At 56.4% G+C, this 16,652-nt stretch overlaps 2 protein-coding genes across 4 annotated transcripts in view; one reads left to right on the top strand and one right to left on the bottom strand.

Moving 5' to 3' along the window:
* The window catches only part of TEX33 (testis expressed 33), a 49,632-nt gene extending 42,505 nt beyond the window's left edge, over positions 1–7,127 (bottom strand). The window contains exon 1 of the mRNA XM_040637482.1: positions 5,093–7,127. The gene's annotated coding sequence lies outside the window, so the exon portion shown is untranslated. The remainder of the gene's footprint in view (positions 1–5,092) is intronic.
* Positions 81–7,703, top strand: MPST (mercaptopyruvate sulfurtransferase). Of its 3 annotated transcripts, none has more exons than XM_040637480.1 (3): positions 81–197; positions 3,718–4,345; positions 7,135–7,703. In XM_040637480.1, exons 2-3 carry the CDS (start codon positions 3,751–3,753, stop codon positions 7,431–7,433), a joined length of 894 nt encoding a protein of 297 aa, XP_040493414.1. In that variant the 5' UTR covers positions 81–197; positions 3,718–3,750; the 3' UTR covers positions 7,434–7,703. The 3 variants fall into 3 exon arrangements, with proteins under 3 accessions (XP_040493414.1, XP_040493413.1, XP_040493412.1); XM_040637479.1 differs by having other exon boundaries at positions 150–294; XM_040637478.1 differs by lacking the exon at positions 81–197 and adding an exon at positions 223–348.
* Positions 7,704–16,652: the final 8,949 nt, after the last annotated feature.

A 16,652-nucleotide genomic window follows, 5' to 3' on the forward strand; every position in this document is an offset into this window, starting at 1 on the left:
CGCCCCCCGGCGCCTCGCGCCCTTCGGACCCCGGGGACCCTCCAGGGGGGCGCGGGGCGGCGCGGGGGCGGCGCGGGGCGGGGCGCGGCGGCGCGGGTGTCCCCCTGGCCGGGCGAGTGGAAGGCGCGGGCAGCGGCGGCTCCAAGTGGCCGCGGCGGTGGGCTGTGCCGGAGTCTCCTCCCTTTGGCCGGCCGCAGGTTGGTGGCGGGAGGAGGGGACGGCTACGGGCGCGGGGAGGGGGCACCCTGCGCCGGGGCCATGACCGATCCCGGAAGCCCGGAGCCCGAGACCCGGGTAACTGCTGCGGCATCGCGCTCGCCTTTCTTTAGGGGGAGGTCAATCGATGGGGTGAGCGGCGCGGGACTCCTCCGCGGGGTCTGTGCGGAGTAGGGGGCTGCAGTCTAGAAGGGAAGGCGCGCCCGTGGGTTCGCCCTAAGCATGGCCTTCCGCAGCCGCTTGGGGCGGCCTGCACCGTGGCCTCGGCGTGAGCGGCGGGCGGGGAGCTGGGGGTGGGGTGGGGTCACCTGGTGCCACCCGACAGGGTAAAAGGGAGGGGGGAGGACTAATAAAGCCCCACAGAGAGGCCGGGGAGGCAAGGCCGAGTGACCCAGAGGCTCCAAGAGAAGAAAGTGGCAAAGAACTTGCTGGAGTGAAATGAAACTAGCATGGGCCAAGGCCTGCTGGGTGAGCACTTTGCTCCTAGGGTTTTACTGACTTCTCACAGCAACCCTGCGGAGTAGGCCAGAAACTTAGTTAAAGACTAGAGAGACAGGCCTAGCGAGTTACTCCGGGGGCTCTCAGTGGGTTTGAGACCCCTGGGTTGTTAATCTCAGATCTGAAGGCCACGTGGCCTGCCTGCTGCCTCTGTTTACCTCGCTCACCCCCAGAGCTTCATACTTTAAAAAAAAAATTGCCTTTGATGTTAATTAACCTTTTAATTGTAAGTCTGTATAATTTCATTTCTTAACAATGGCTGTGTTTCACAACCTCTTCACATCATTCCTGAAAGTGGAACAACTCGTTCCTCCAAGCTGTGGGCCACCCCTGCTCCTGCTCAGCTTTTTGCATACGTACGGAATGCTTTTCTCGTCCCCCTTTTAAAAATTCTTTTTACTCTGAAATAATTATATTCTCATAGGAAGCTGAAAAAGGCATATTTCGACAAGCATTTCCCTGGAGAATCTTCTGAACTTTGTGCTTTGCCCTGAAGTGCAGAGGGGGTACTGGGAAGGAGTAGGCTGGGGCAAGTCCTTGTGGCTTGCCCAGTGTGACTGGAGCCCAGTCCTTCCAGGGCCCACCCCAGGCGGCAGCCTGGGGCCCGCATTTCCCCTAGTGTAGTTGTGTACGCTCCTGAGATGGGCCTGGGGCTGTCCCATGTGACCTGGAGTCCTTCACTCCCAGAGCACCCGCACCTGCAGTGGGCCAGACCTGGCCAGTACCCAAGGGCCCAGTCTGCACCCCTCAGTGACACACAGCCTGCTCCCGACCCTCCTCTGCCTCCTTCAGTCCTATGTGACAACTGCCAATCCCGAGAGGGCAGGGTGGGGCAGGATGACCTCGGACCTCTGAAGTCCCACCCAATCCTGAAATTCTAAGATTCTGGATGTGTTGCTGTTGCTCAGAGTCGGTCACCTGTGAGAGTAACTTCTCAGAAATAATGGGATTTTTATTAAGCCGTTTTTAATGATTATTAAAACCAGCCAATGCAGTGCCTTATGATGGCCCCTCGACATTCATTATGTAATCTCCACTGTAAGAGCTGAAGGTTGGACGCCCCAATATAAGAAGTGAAGATGGCCAGGGAGCCCACCATGCCTGCCCTCAGACAGCTAGTTAGGGAGCAGAGTGATTCACATTGACTTGAGGCCAGAGCTCGGACTCACAATCCGGGGTTCTTTCTACTCTAAATGGATCCTCGGGGGAAAAAAACACCAGGAGCCCCAAGAATAGTGGGGGGTGGGGCAGGAGCCACTGTGGTTCACAAGTGGGTTCCTCATGAAGGCACCTGCAGCAACCCCAACATTATCCAGTGTGGTGTAACCCACAGATACTGGAATCACCCCTTAGCCAAAGCCCCCTTGGCAAAGTCAAGCTGTAGTTTCCTGGATCCCTGAAAAGGTCCTCCAGGAAGACTTCCCACCTCTTCTGCTCTGACTCTGGGCTGAGGTAGTGGTCCCTCCGTGTTCACACTTAACTCCAGACTTTCTCAATTATGCTGTCCTTTGAGTAGGCCTGTGGCCTGTCTTTACCCCCAGAGCCTGGCAAAACCAAGAGTTTCTCCGTGTTCAGCACAGGGCCTGGCCATGTGGGTAGAGTGACTTCCTAAAAGCCAGACTGCGATGAGTCTGGGAGAGGCCAGGGCACAAGGTGTCACACTGTGGACTCATTAGGCCCTGGTCATCACTGAGCCCCAGCTGGGGAAGAAGGCCAGCCTCAGAGCTGAACTCCGGCTGCAGATCTCGAGGCCGCCCCTGATCAGTTGTGTGAGCAAAGGCAAGGCACTCACATCTCTAGTTACCTCGTGCAGAAAACGGGCGTCCTCGCAGGCCCACTAGGAAAGGCCGTGGCGCTTAGCCTGTGGCCTGGCCCACAAAGCACCTGTTCTCTACCCACCCCTTCCCCTCCATGGCAGGATTGGTATGGATGCCGCGTATGGATGGTAAGGCTGTGCCCTGCTTAAGGGTTGGGAAAGGGGGTGACCTGCAGCTCACACTCCACTCACCCAGTCACGTGCCCTGGCGGAAGAGGCACCTTTCTCTGACCTGCACGAAGGCCTCTAATGGACCAGGGGCTGTTTGTACAGGGGCTCAGCATGTTCAGAGCCTCCTGACCCTGGAAGGCTGTGACCTGGCATGTCATGGGCTGGTGTACTCCCAGCTGCTGGCCCACAGGGGAGCGGAGGGGGGAGGGGGTGAGGCACGGTCACAGTTGCAGCTGCTGCATGAAGGTTCAGAGACAAAGTTCAGGCTCAAGGGGCAAAATCTGCCTTTGCTGGGCTCCTGGAGCCTGCACAGTGTTCGCCCGAGAGCGTCTGGATTCCGGGGTCAGACTGCCCAGCCGCTGACCTTGGCCAACTCAGTGCACTTGTATGACCCCCAGGGTCGCCCTCTGTGAAACAGTGAGAATATTACCAACCTTCTTGAGGCCGCTTGTTCTACAAATAATTGAGAGCCTACTACTGTGTCCTGCAGTATTCTAAGGTATTGTGAGATTAAATGACTCACAGCAAGGAGTCAGTAAATCCCAGCTTCTACTCCCATGAGGCTGCTTATATAAACGTTTGATGAATGACTGAGTGAATGAATTCCACCAGGGACCTGGGTGGGTGGCAAGTGGAGCAGAGCTACATCTTGGGGAGGCGCTGAAACTTGGCCCCTATCTGCTGGCCGGCTTGAGCCCGGTCCCTACCGCCTCCCCACCCCACCCCACCCCCCAGCCAGCAGCGGTGAAGGGCCTGCGGGGCCCTCTCCAAGGGTCAGGGTCAATCCGTTGCTCTGTGCTGTGTATATGTCCTGGCGGGGGGAGGGGAAGGGAGGCCCTGGTGACCGAAGTCTGCACCTGGGTTGCCACAGCTGCTTTTCTGTGCTCTCTGGACTCTGCCCTCTCCGGGGCTCCACCGCCCCTGCGGGCTAGAGCCAGGCCCAGCGGTGCAGGAGGTTCCCGCCACCCGGCCTGCCGCTTCCTCGATTCCCTCCTGACATCCTCCCTGTCGCCCAGGCCTGCAGCCCCAGTGTCGCCACCGCCGCCAGCATGGCCCCACAGCAGCTCTTCCGCGCGCTCGTGTCGGCGCAGTGGGTGGCCGAGGCACTGCGCGCCCAGCGCGCGGGACAGCCCCTGCAACTGCTCGACGCCTCCTGGTACCTGCCCAAGCTGGGCCGCGACGCGCGCCGCGAGTTCGAGGAGCGCCACATCCCCGGCGCCGCCTTCTTTGACATCGACCAGTGCAGCGACCGCAAGTCGCCCTACGACCACATGCTGCCCAGCGCCGCGCACTTCGCGGAGTACGCGGGCCGCCTGGGCGTGGGCGCCACCACCCACGTGGTGGTCTACGACGCCAGCGACCAGGGCCTCTACTCGGCCCCGCGCGTCTGGTGGATGTTCCGCGCCTTTGGCCACCGGGCGGTGTCACTGCTCGATGGCGGCCTCCGCCACTGGCTGCGCCTAGGCCTCCCGCTGAGCTCGGGCAAAAGCCGCCCGGAGCCTGCCGAGTTCCGCGCGGCGCTCGACCCCGCCTTCATCAAGACGTACGAGGACATCAAGGAGAACCTCGAATCCCGGCGCTTCCAGGTGGTGGACGCCCGCGCCGCCGGCCGGTTCCGAGGCACCGAGCCCGAGCCCCGAGACGGTAACAAACATGCGCAAAGGGGCGGGCGGTCAGCTGGGGCGTGGGCGCAGGTGCGCGGCTGAGCTCTGCCTCGTCCCTGCCTTTAAAGGACACCGCGTGGGGTGGGGGCCTGAGATTTGGGTTCTAGTTGCCTCCCTCCCTCCCTAAGCTCACTGGCTTTATTCCTGAAGAGTGGACAGTAATACTTGCCCCACCCCCACCCGTGCTCGGGGCAGTGACTACCCCAAACTCATTGGGAACCCAGGGCGCCCTGTATAGGGGGAGAAGCCAAACAGCCCCACCCCGATTCTATGGATGTAGGGGAGTCTCTGCGGAATTGGAGGGGTGGCAAGGTCAGGAAGCAGCCCAGCGGGGATTTGAGGCAGTCCATTTAACGGCAGTGCGCAACGAGTCATTACCCAGCCTTTTCTCTTCGTGCCTTCTTGGGGGGCGGGGAGGGGGATGCAAGGAACTTGCCACTTCCTCTGGGAGTCTGTCCCTAAGTGGCATCCCCCATGCCCCTAAGTCAGGGTTGGGGCTTCTGTTCTGGGCTTACAGAGCAGCGTGAGCTATCCTGTCCTAGCACTGTTTTGGATGGCCCGAGGGCAAGGACCACGCATGCGCCCAGTGCATCCTGAAGACTCACCCAATGGCAACGAGAGATTTGGGGAATTGAGAAGGACCCTGCCACCTGGAACCACGCGGGGCGGTGTTGACGTGAGGTCAAACCATAGGAAACCGCTGATAGCCAAACATTTCTGAACTTACCTAGATGGCAGTTTTCTGCAGTTCAACTTGATAAGGACGCCACCTTGAACCCCTGAAGTCCTTCAGCTCAGCCCTTGGCGGGGGGAGGGGGAGCAACAGAGTGCAGAGAGCCACTTGGCAGCTCACCTAATTTAATCTCTGAACTGCAGCTTCTGCACTGTGTGAAATCAGAGCAGAAACAGAGCCTACGGGACGCAGTGAGGGTCAAATGTCATATGAGAACAAAAGCACGAACCGCTCAGCTCCGCGTTTGCACAGGGACGGTGCACTAAGAAATGGGAGGTGATGGAGCTAACGTGTGCTTCTGTGGCTGTAGCTCTTCACAGAGGTGCTTGAGGCTACCTCAGTCCTACTTGCTCCTCCGTAAAGTGGGCTCACCCGTACAGTGGGCGATGCTGGGACACACCTAGCAGGCTTGTTGGGGAGGTGGACTGAGCCAGCGCACGCAAAGGCTCATTCTAGTTCAGTGGTGGCCATCACCTCATTGTCATCGTTCCCACTGCACGGCCTGAGACCCGGACAAGCATGCCCCTCAGTGAGAGACCACATCGGTTGGGCAGGGGAAGAGGAAGCATGCTTTGCTTGGTGGGGGTTCAAGGCACAGGGACAGCCCTGCTCGGACAGTGGCCAACCTGGGTTGAGAGCGTGCTCTTGCTCCTTGCTGCGGGTTGGTCTCTATGTGATGTGTCCCAGTGAGCCGTTGCTGCACCTGCGTGTGGGTGCGGGGGGCACTCACCTCCCCATGGACTCGGAGCACAGTCTCTACGCTAAGTCCTGGCAATAGCTACCTATATGGGTCAGCGGCTCTCTGGAGGAGTGGGACCCTGTTGTAGGGGGAAACCGAGGCAGAAGCCACTAATCTAGAACCCCACCCTAGCATCTGAATGGCTGAGATTTTTTTCATCATAGGCTGTGAGGGTTGATTCTGTCCCAAATCTCGGTCCTTGGCATGAAAATGGGAATATTAGTGCCACCGGCCTCATAGGGGATGGTGAAAGCAAAGTGATTAGGGTTAAGGGGTGACCGTCTTCAGGAACAGCTCTCTAGCTTTGCCCAGGTGCTTCGTGCTATGATCAAAGTGATCTTTTGAAAATCAAAGTCGGGGTTCCCCTTGCAGTCAGGTCAGAGCTCTACATCTTAATCCAGGCAGCTCCCCTTGGGCCTCACGCTTCCCCACTTTTGCCAAGTGACCTTTAACCCCTCTAAACCCCACGTGATTTCCTGCCTCCTCTGATTCCCACCCCTTCCCTAATCTGGGGTGCTCTTAGCCCCCACCACCCAGATCTCTCTACATGACAGATCCCCTACTCACCCTCAGCGCCTTCTCAGAGAAGCTTCCCTGCCGCCCCCCCTCCCCCCCCCCCCCCCCCGGCCTGGTGGTTAGCAGCACCAGCTCTGGGGCCTCTCTGACTTGGGCAACTGAGTCTGTGTGCCTCAGTCTCCTCATCTGTGTAAAGGGGAGAATGATCATTTCTGTCCCATAGAGTTTGGGGGAGGATTAAAGGAGAAGATACAGCAGAAGGGCTCAGAATAGTGCCTGGCACAAAATAAGAGCTCGGTAATGTCAAGGATTATTATTACTGTTAATATCTTTTATAATGTGTCCCATGACATCCCATAGGGCCTTTGTAACACCCGTCATCCTTGCAATGGCTCAGTGATGCCTGTCCACCCTGCCCGATCGGTCCCTTTACTGCAAGTGCAAGGAGTCCTCGCCAGGCAGAGGGCTGGTTTGTCTTTGTTGCCCCCAGGGCGCATAGGTGATCAGGAAGCCAGGGGCAGAGTGAGACTCTGGTGGAGTCCGAGTCTTAGGTCCCAATCCCAGCCAGCAATTTGCTAGATTCGGGGCCTTGCGCAGTACGTACCCTCAGCATGCCCGTCTGTAAAATAGGAATGCCTGTATGTGGCGCCTGGGGTGCCTGGCTGTGAGGACTACGTGGGGTAGTTCAGCGCCGTGGCTGCCTGGGAGGCTGTCATACTTCAGGGGCCATTATCTCATACGCCCTTGTACTTGTCCCCTCCTTCCTGCCCTCCTGCTGCAGGCATCGAACCCGGCCACATCCCCGGCACGGTGAACATCCCCTTCACGGACTTCCTGACCAAGGAGGGCCTGGAGAAGAGCCCCGAGGAGATCCACCGTCTGTTCCAGGACAAGAAGGTGGACTTGTCCCAGCCACTGGTGGCCACGTGTGGCTCCGGCGTCACAGCCTGCCATGTGGCACTGGGGGCCTACCTGTGTGGGAAGCCCGACGTGGCCATCTACGACGGCTCCTGGGTGGAGTGGTACATGCGTGCCCAGCCAGAGGAAGTCATCTCCGAGGGCCGGGGGAAGACCCACTGAGGCTGGGCAGGACACAGGGAGCTGTGCCCGGCCTGGTTGTTCTGACTCTGCTTTGACCGAGTGCGTGTGTCTTCCTGTGAGTCGGGTGGTGCACAGGGGGACATCCCGGAGGCCAGGAGTTCCGTTGCTTGTGAGCTTCCAGTGGAGACAGGAGAGAAGGTGGTGATGGGCACAGGGGAAGGCAGCTGCCCCACACGCCGAGCTGGGGCCCTACCTCCCTTCTCTTTCACTGTTGAGGAAATAAAACAGCCACGTGCTAAATCTTTCTAATTGGGGGGCTGCCTGGTCTTCCTGAGGAGCTGCTGCTCCCGGCAAAGGGAGCTCCGTGGAGCCTGAGGGTCGTGGGGATCCCGTCCCTGACTTCTGAGCAGGGTAAGAGCCCCAGAGCCCTTCCAATCTTGTGACCAGAGTGCCCCCAGCAAACTGTCCTCCACCCCATAATGCTGGGGGCCTCGCTTCTGGCTTCCGGGCTATTTAAGAGGAATCTTGCTGTGATACGTGTGGAGTGCCACCCAGAGGCCCACCCAGGGCAACAGGGCATCTCAGGTCAAGGCAGAGATGGGTCTAAACCGGTGGGAGGCTGTACCACACGGTGGATGCCTGTCCCAGCCCAGCCAGGATGTTCAAGAGAGGGGTTAAGTTCAGCCAGATGGGAGTTCAGCCACTCTGGGATCCCACACTTGGAGGCTCGCCTCTGGAGCTACCAGGGGGTGGGGGGACCCAGAGGCTTTGATCTTTTCTGCTCAAGGAACACCTCTGCCCCCAGGCTTCCCGAGGGTAGAGGCTCTGTCCTCTTCCCTCTGCATTTGTCCTTTGGGCAGAGATGAACATAAGAAAGCCCCAGATGGCCCCTGCCTGAAGTTGGGTCACACCTCCCCATCTCCAAGCCCCCAAGGCACCCCTCAGTAGCGAAGAGGCAACATCGGTTGGTATTGGGGAGAACCCTAGAAGAACAAAACCAGAGTGGACGGTGACTTACCCAGGGGATTTATCGCAGAGCTGGACCAGACCCAGGTTTCCTGACTCTGAATTTACTCTTCTTTGTACCTGCGACCCCCATCACATGTCCTCTGATGCTGAGTCACCTCCCACGTTCACAGCCTGGAGGGGGCCAACAGGACAGAATCCTGGTTTTCTGACTGAGGGCTCTAAAGTAAGTCCCAGCCTCTCTGAGTCTGTTCCGTCACCTGTAAAATGGGAAGCATGCATACTGCAGAAGGAGGGATTTCAGACAAAGATTTAGCCAAGAGCTCATTGCAGAGTCCCATTTTTTTTTTAAGATTTTATTTATTTATTTTAGAGAGAGAACATGCACGAGTGAGGGGAGGGAATGGGACAAGCAGACTCTGCCCTGAGCTCGGAGCCCGACATGGGGACATGGGGATCGATCTGTGGACCCTGAGATCATGACCTGAGCTGAGATCAAAGAATTCGATGCTTCACCGACTGAGCCACCCAGGCACCCCTGCAGAGTCCCATTTTTCTAGCACAGGGTTTCTCTACCTCAAGGCTGCTGACATTTGGGCGGGGTCGTTCTTTGTTGCCGGGCCATCCTGTGCTTCGCGGGCTGTTGAGCTGCATTTCTGGCCTCTACTTACTAGATGCCAGGAGCACCAACCCATTGTGACAACCAAAAATGTCCCCAGGCGTGACCAAATATCCCCTGGGGGGCCAAAATCACTCTTGTTGAGAGCCACCGTAGGAGCAAGTAACAGTTGAGCGCGGCAGTCAGGAACAGTGTAGACAGGGATCCCAGGGGGCAGGGAATCCTCGTCTCCCCATCGCGAGCCCCTTCCCCTGTAGGCTACATTGAGCAGCTCAGAAGCCTTCTTCCTCTGATGCTCCGATAAGCCTCATTTTCTCTCCCAGAAACGTCCCTGCGTCTTCAGAGAGAGGGGTTTGTCTGCAAAGGCATGGGAGTTCTGATCTGGCTGCTGTCTCGGCTACCCCATACAAGGCTGCCTGACCTTGGACACTGCTGAGCCTCTCTGCGCCTCCGTTTCTTCCTCTTTAAAATGGGAGGAATCGCATTTCCCTTGAGCACTATGGAGATTACAGGAAAGAATCCTCGGAAACTGTTGAGCTGCTTGGTTCAGGGCACAGAGTAAATGCCAAGTGTTCCTGTTATTTTTTAAAGGACTTTTACTTTTTTCAGCCTGTGGAGTGCCTCCTAGACTTGGGACATTTGGGGAGAGGGGACAGCAAATACCAGAATTGTGTTCCTGCCCTCGAAAAGCTTCCCAGCCAGGGAGGGAAACTGCCCAGCGCTATCATATTTCCGGAGAGAAGGGAGGACTGTGAAGTGGCAACAGACTCATTCTACAAGTGAGAAAAACAAGCTCAGAGAGGCTGAGTAATTTGCCTGAGGGCACACAGCTAGTTCCAGAGAGGGGCCTAACTGGAGTTAGAAATCGTAGGGTGGAAGCCCTTCCAGTGGGTCTTGCCTTTGGTGGTTTTCCAGATTTCAGGATCGAGGGGAGAATGGAGGGTCGCTTGGGGTTTGGAAACAAAAGTGACAAGCTCAGGGAAGATGGCCAGGTGTCTCCCAGCTCCACAAGGAGGAGACACTCTGAGCTACATGATTTAAGCAAGGGGTTTGGCTAGGCTGTCTTCCCCCACCCCAGTCCTCCTCCCAGCCAGGAACCCAGACTGATCCAAGCTGAGACCTTTCCTCCCGGGGAGGTCCCGGATGGGTCTGGACAGGTTCAGAGAATGGCCCAGAGGCGGGAGAAAGGAAACGGAGCCTTTGCCTTTCTAGGATTCGCAGAGCTGCTGTTTAACTTTGAGGAGGTGACTGGGTGCCGCCCTGCCTCTTACAAGTCTGAACTCCCAGAATGATTAACCGCTCAGTGCAGGGCCCCTGCCTCTGCCAGCGCCCCCCCCCGCCCCGTGTGTTCCAACTTGCCACACTGGACAACAAGAATGATGAAATTTTTGTCCACTTGGCAAATATTTGCTGAGCACCCCTCTGTGTCAGGGACAGTTGGACAGTTCCCAACCTTGTCAAACCAGCTGCATGGGAATGTGTACTCACTCCTTGGATCGTTGCCGCGAGGGTTCATGGCCCGAAGCCCCCACCCCTCACACAGTGGACTCAATCATGAATCAGTGTTCCGATTTGGTCGTGGTGCTTGGAACCAGTTCTGCACGAGGCCCCAGAAGGGCTGCCTTCCAGAACCTTCTGGGTGGGACCTCAGTCGTCTGAGAAATGGGAGCAAATTCTAGGGGTGATGTCTGGTAAGGTCAAGTTCAAAACATAAGGTGTCACGCCTACTGGAATAACCCAGCTATATAAGCACAATGGAGCTTTATTTCTGAATTTATGGGGGAATGAGTCATTCAGGAAGAGATGGAATTTTTAGGTTACCCAAGCTTTCTAATTTTAAGCACTGAAATTTTCAAGATCCTTACCTGTTGGGGGTGGAACATGGTATACGGAGGGCTCCTGACCAGCCAGTGGCTTTGTTTTACCATTGCACTGCAGTGATCCCTTCTGGGGCCGCCTGCCTCTAAGCTAAATGGCCCCAGCTGCTGTCACTCCCCAGGTCCTTACAAGTCTGGATTATTCTTGCTGCCCGACCTTCCTGTGACTGTCACGTTCTTCAGAGTCTCCGCCTGCTTCCAGGTGGGCCCGCGCCCTCTGGATAATGAATAAGCCCTGCCAGTGGCTTAACCCACTTTGTTGAACCAGTCACTCTCAAATCCGGGCCGGCAGCCGTTTGCCGGCCCCAGATCCCTACTGATTTCAGACCCTTGTGTCCGCTGCCTGCTGCGCCCCTAAAGCTGACCCTCTGTCCATGTTCCCCATCTCAGTATGCACGGCCACCACCAAGGAAGGGGTCACCTATGCCCAGACCTGGTAGTGAGTCTCCAGATCCTACTTCCTCACCCACAGTCAGTCGGCACCCAGGCCTGTGGAGCTCCACCCCTCTTCCCACTGCCTTAGGCCTCTTGCCACCCCACACCCAAGATACCAAGACGCAGCCTGCCCCATCCAGGAACTCCAGCACGCGCTTTCAAGGCAGGCCTTGTACCAGGATCTGGGGGCACGGAGGCTAAAGACAGACCCCGAGAGGGGAAATTGGCTTAGTGGGGAGGACAGACAGACAGACCACGACAGGTATAGTGAGGAGTATCTGAGAGGCGGAACACAGAACAGGAGAGGGTAGAGTAGATGGTTCTGGGTCTGAGAAGCACCTTTGCATGGGGCCGACAGCCCCTTTATGAATTCCCTGGACCACACCTCCAGACTTCTTGTAGAGAAGTACTAGTGATCGGGGTTCAAAGCACACAGCCTGTGGAGGCACCCAGACCACCCTTCGGGGGCCTGATACTCATGTCCCGCCTCCGCCATCTTGACTTGGCCCTTGGCCTTCCTCACTGTGGGGTCTGCTCTGACAGCTCCCATCCGACAACAGAATGCCACTAAGAAATGTAGAAGAAACGATGGAATTGGGGGGGGAATCACAATTTGGCAATCATTATAGTAATAGGTATAGCAAGAATCGTCAAGGAAATTAAAATTAATGATGAGATAAAAGTGTTTGCTGGAAAGCAGGATATTAATATAGGCTCCATGTATCTCCCCATAAGATACTGATGAGTTCAAAGTGAAGACGGGAACTGTACCGATCAGTGACTTGACGGACGCCACCTTCACAAGTGGCCAGTTGACCTTACCAGCAACGGGATGAGCTGACGTGTCCCTTCTCAACGGAGGTGTAAGGACACAGCTCCACTTCTGGGGGTTTCTGCCCCAAATACACACAATGAGTATAATCATGAGGAAGTATCAGACAAACCCAGACTGAGGGCATTCTACAAAATAAACAGTCTATTCTCAAAAATTGGAGCCAAAAAAAGACCAAGGAACTGGTCCACATCAGAAGAGTAAAGACACAAGACAATGGAAGGCAATGCTTTCTGGATGGATCCTCAAGGACTTCCCCCCTTTTTTGCTGTCAAGGACATTAGCAGGACAAGTGGAGATTTGAAGAAATCTGTAGATTAGTTCATGGTATCGTACCGATGCTCCTTTCCTGACGTTGGTAATTGCACCGTGATTATATAAAAGAATGTCCCGAGGTGTGGATCACACGGAAGAGTTCAAGAGCGAAAGGCCATGAACTCTGTGATTTGCTCTCAGAGAATGGAAGAGCCAATGTAGTAAAATGTGAGCATTTGGTGAATGTGAGCGGAGGCTCCACCAGGATTTTTGGAATTATTTTTGCAACTTTTCTCCAAGTCTGAAATTGCTTCAAAATAAAATGCTATTTTTTAAACGCAGGCTCTTCTGATCCAGTTTCAGCCAGAGATGCTAACTGCACCCACATTCTAAAACAAGGTGCAAGACCATCTCAAGCAGTTCTTTCAACCCAGGTGGTTAAGAACTAGTTTTAGAAACCTCAGGAGACGGCCCCTCCTGCCTACATCGGGGAGAGAGGCTGGCAGGAGCAGTTGGAAGGCAGAGGGGGGCTCTCTCTGTAGGGAGCTGTTGGGGTGTTCTACTTCTCCCGCCCCATGGGGGGAGGTGCACGGTGGGGGGGGGGGCTCCCCTCCTGGAAAACTGAGTGAGCAGGGCTTCAGGGATCCCATCTGCAGAGCTTGGCCTGGGTGTCCTTGATTCCAGGGATGCTCAGGGGCTGGGTGGGACCCAAGCCTGGGAAAGCTTGCAGGAGGGATGCCGACCTGGCTGGCCAATCCGTGATGGAATCACATGTGCGGAGCCTTGGCTTCCTAGGGACCAGCCGAGGACCTGGGTGAGGAGTGGTGACTCGGAGCTGGGGCAGAAGGGGAGTGGGCGGTGGGACCCAATGGAGATGGTCCTTGAGTAGAATGTCCCAGGCAGCCAATCAGAGGAGGCCCTGCCCAGGAAGGATAGTACAGTGTGAGGCATTCCTAGCAATCCGGGCTCCAAAGAACCCTCAAAACAATCCTCCTGGGAAAAAACCTAGGCAATTTGAATCTTAGCTCTGGCCAGAGGCAAAAGCACACCAGAGGACATGGGCGCCAGGCAAGGAGAATCTTCCCTTTCTTTTCCCATCCCCGTTCCACACCAGCCACGGAGGAGCCGTGGAGAGGAGGGTGGAGCAGCAGGAGAATCTGGAGGCACACAGAACACCCCCAGGGGTGCCCCACTGTAAAATGGCAATTACCATCGTATATCCCGGTTGGGTTGGGATTAAAAGAGAGAATCCGCGAAAGTGCTTGGCGCGGAGCTGGGCCCATGGAAATGCTCAGAAATGTCCCTGGGGCAACAGGAGCAAGGGTCCGAGGGGCCCAGGGGGATGGGCAGTAGATGCCTGGTTCTGTGTGATCCCTGATTCGAGCTGTGGCAGGACATCAGCCGGAGCCAGAGGGGCGTTCGCAGGGCAGAGTGAGGTCCCTGCAGGAGGCAGATAAGACTGAGCCTGATTGCCAGGGCCTCAGTTCCCCGGATCTGAGCTGAAAAGAGAACCAGCCCTAGCAGACGGACGGCGTGGGCTGGGTGGGCGGGGTGGGGGTAGGGGGGGCTCTCCACGAACCCGGGCGGGCTGGCGTGCCCCCTGCCGGCGAGGCCGAACCGCCCGCACCTCCCGCCGGCTCGGGACGCCCTGATTGAAGAGGGCAGCGTCACCGCCAGCTGGGGCAGCACTTTTCTGCCAACTGGAGAAAGGCGCCCCTTCCTCCAGACCTTCGATTGGCCTTTCGCGGGACGAATGGCGCCCCCTGGGGCCCGCAGAAATTATGGGCCTGCTCTTCCAGGGGAAGGTCTGCGCCTCCTTAATTTCTGAAACTCTAAAGCCCAGAGCTGGGGGCAGGCTTGGTGAATGCTGACAATCAGAGGAAGTTCTAGGTGAAAGCATCGAGACATATTTGTTCTTTTATAAGTAGTCAAGTCCGCGGGCCAGTTATGCAGACTCTCCGAGCTCCATCTTTAAAATGGGCACACTAATACTGACCTAGGTTGGAATGATAACTTCCAGCACCAGCATGGCACATCGTAAATGGTCAGTTATAATAGCTAACATGCACTGCATGTAATAGCACTAAAAAGTATGAGTAACATTATGATGTAAGATGGCAAGTGGTGTAAAGTGGGGGCTGAAGAGGTTATGTAACTGGCCAGATGTCTCATAGCCCGAGAGCCATGGAGTCCATACCCTGGGCCACTGGCCTCTGAAAGCCTGTCTGAATATTTCTGGCTGCTCAGGACACACTCTTTCTGACTCAATATGCCTGTTTCTCGCCTCAGGTGACCCGAAAATGTGACTCAGAATCAACATCCCCCACTCCGAGATAGGAGACAGAACTGAGGGCCAAGGCAGCGACTGGATTGGACTGGATGTAAACACAACAGAATCGAGGCTAATCAGAATGTTCTGACATCTGAACGTGGGAAGAGGAGGACTGAACCCCAAATTCCAGCAGGGCCGAGTGACATCTTAGTCACAGAACTGACAGAAGATGTGAAGCAAGGCACTCAGATGTGGGGGAAGCTGCTAACATGAGAAGGTTCAAAACAGGCTGCGGCGATGAGCTCAGGTGAGGACTTGGGGATGTATTGTATGTTCCTTCGGCTCCATCGGGTGGCAGAGGGACTCCTAGGTCACTGTGGGTCCCAGGGGTTTAGCGTGAGGAAATGATAGCTGTTGTGCTCTGGAGTCTGGGTCCTTGGGGGTGGTCTTTCTCTCTGCCTGTCCATCCAACCCCGGCATGGAGGAGTTGCTGAGGTTGGTTTATCCTTGGGCAATGGGAATGGACCTGAAGGTCCATGAAGGTGCCTTGCCCCAGGCCCCGATCTCGGGTCCAACCAGCAGTAGACAGGGAGGCAGGACTGGTTCCAACCAAGCCACTGTTCACTGAAGCTTTGCTCAGGCAGTGTTCTGAGTGCTCTTCCGCTGCCTTCCCGTCTTAGCCCAGGGAGTCCTCACAACTGCATGAGCTACGTACTATTATTATCCTCACTGAGGTGCAGAGAGGTTAGGTGACTTTGCCAAGGTCACCCAGCTGGCATCCTTGTCTGGGAGCCTGTGCCTCTGAATCAGCCCTCCTCCTGTCTCACTTGCTTTGAAAAGCCCAATTCAGAGCCCTATTAAGAAACACCTGAAAGTTGCTCTTCCCAGAAGGGGACAGCAGGGGGCAGTGTAACGAGGAAGCAATTGAAGTTTGGTTCTCCTCCCCGTAACCATCATCCTGAGAAACTGTCTCCGGGATGTTTGGTTTTGTCCTCTAAATGGGGAAGACAGGCGAAAAGAACCATGAAGAGTGCCAGTCCGTAATCAGAAACAGGATTACCTGGGATGCTATGTTTTGTCAAAGCCTCTCAAAGCCCGCCTCCACAACCCGAAGTCCCCTCTAGAGCAGGGACCGCCACTGACATCTTTATCTCTGTGTTTCAGTGCCTGGCGCACAGCCAGTGCTCAACGGACATAACGGCACCGAATGGTGTTCGGGGCGGAGGGAAGGGGATCCTCCCCGTGACCGCGGTTCCTCATCTGTTCTTCAGGGTGAAGGACACCTGCACAAAGGGGCTACGGGACTCCGCGGGAGGCAGGAGAACGAGTGCTTATCAGCCCGGGCTTCAGAGTCCACGAGACCAGGCTTGGAGGCTGCCTCTGCACTCGGGAGCCATTCCCGGCACGATCTGCAAGGCCCACGGTCTTGGAGCCGCTGTCTTGTCTTCTGTACGATGGAAGTGGGAACAGATCATGTCCTGCTGAGTGACCCTGTGCAAGTGACACTGTGCCTCCAGTCCCGAGCCACCTGTGTAGGAGCAGGTGGGGTCAGGCCAGCCCTGGGTTCCAGCAGCTCCAAGGCACTAACCTTCAGTTTTCTCAACTTACTCCTCATGTGAACTTGTTTCGAACTGGCCCACACTTGGTCTCTGGAGTTTGGCTCTTGTTCCCCTTCCAGACTTTGCACTGTCTTCTCCCCCGACTCGATCCCCCCCCCTCCCTTCTCACCACCTCCCCGGACAGCCTTCCTAGGGTCCTAGCCCCTAGCCCTGGGATGTTTCATGTTCTCTTTTTTGGGGGGGGGGTTCTTCCTCCCTCCCGAGGCTCAGGACAACCCCACCTGTCCTCTCCAGTCCAAGTAGTTCTCCTGAGTATCACACCTGGAGAGACAACTGTCACTTCCCCCACGGGCACTGCAAAGACAGGTTGTCCCCAAACTGACCTCCTCACCCCCCTGCTCACTCCCCAGATCTGCCTCTCCTCCTATTCTGCCTCTCCTGCT

The sequence above is a fragment of the Ursus maritimus genome, unplaced genomic scaffold (assembly GCF_017311325.1).
Source record: "Ursus maritimus isolate PB19 unplaced genomic scaffold, ASM1731132v1 scaffold_21, whole genome shotgun sequence".
In the NCBI taxonomy this organism is placed as follows: Eukaryota; Metazoa; Chordata; class Mammalia; order Carnivora; family Ursidae; genus Ursus; species Ursus maritimus.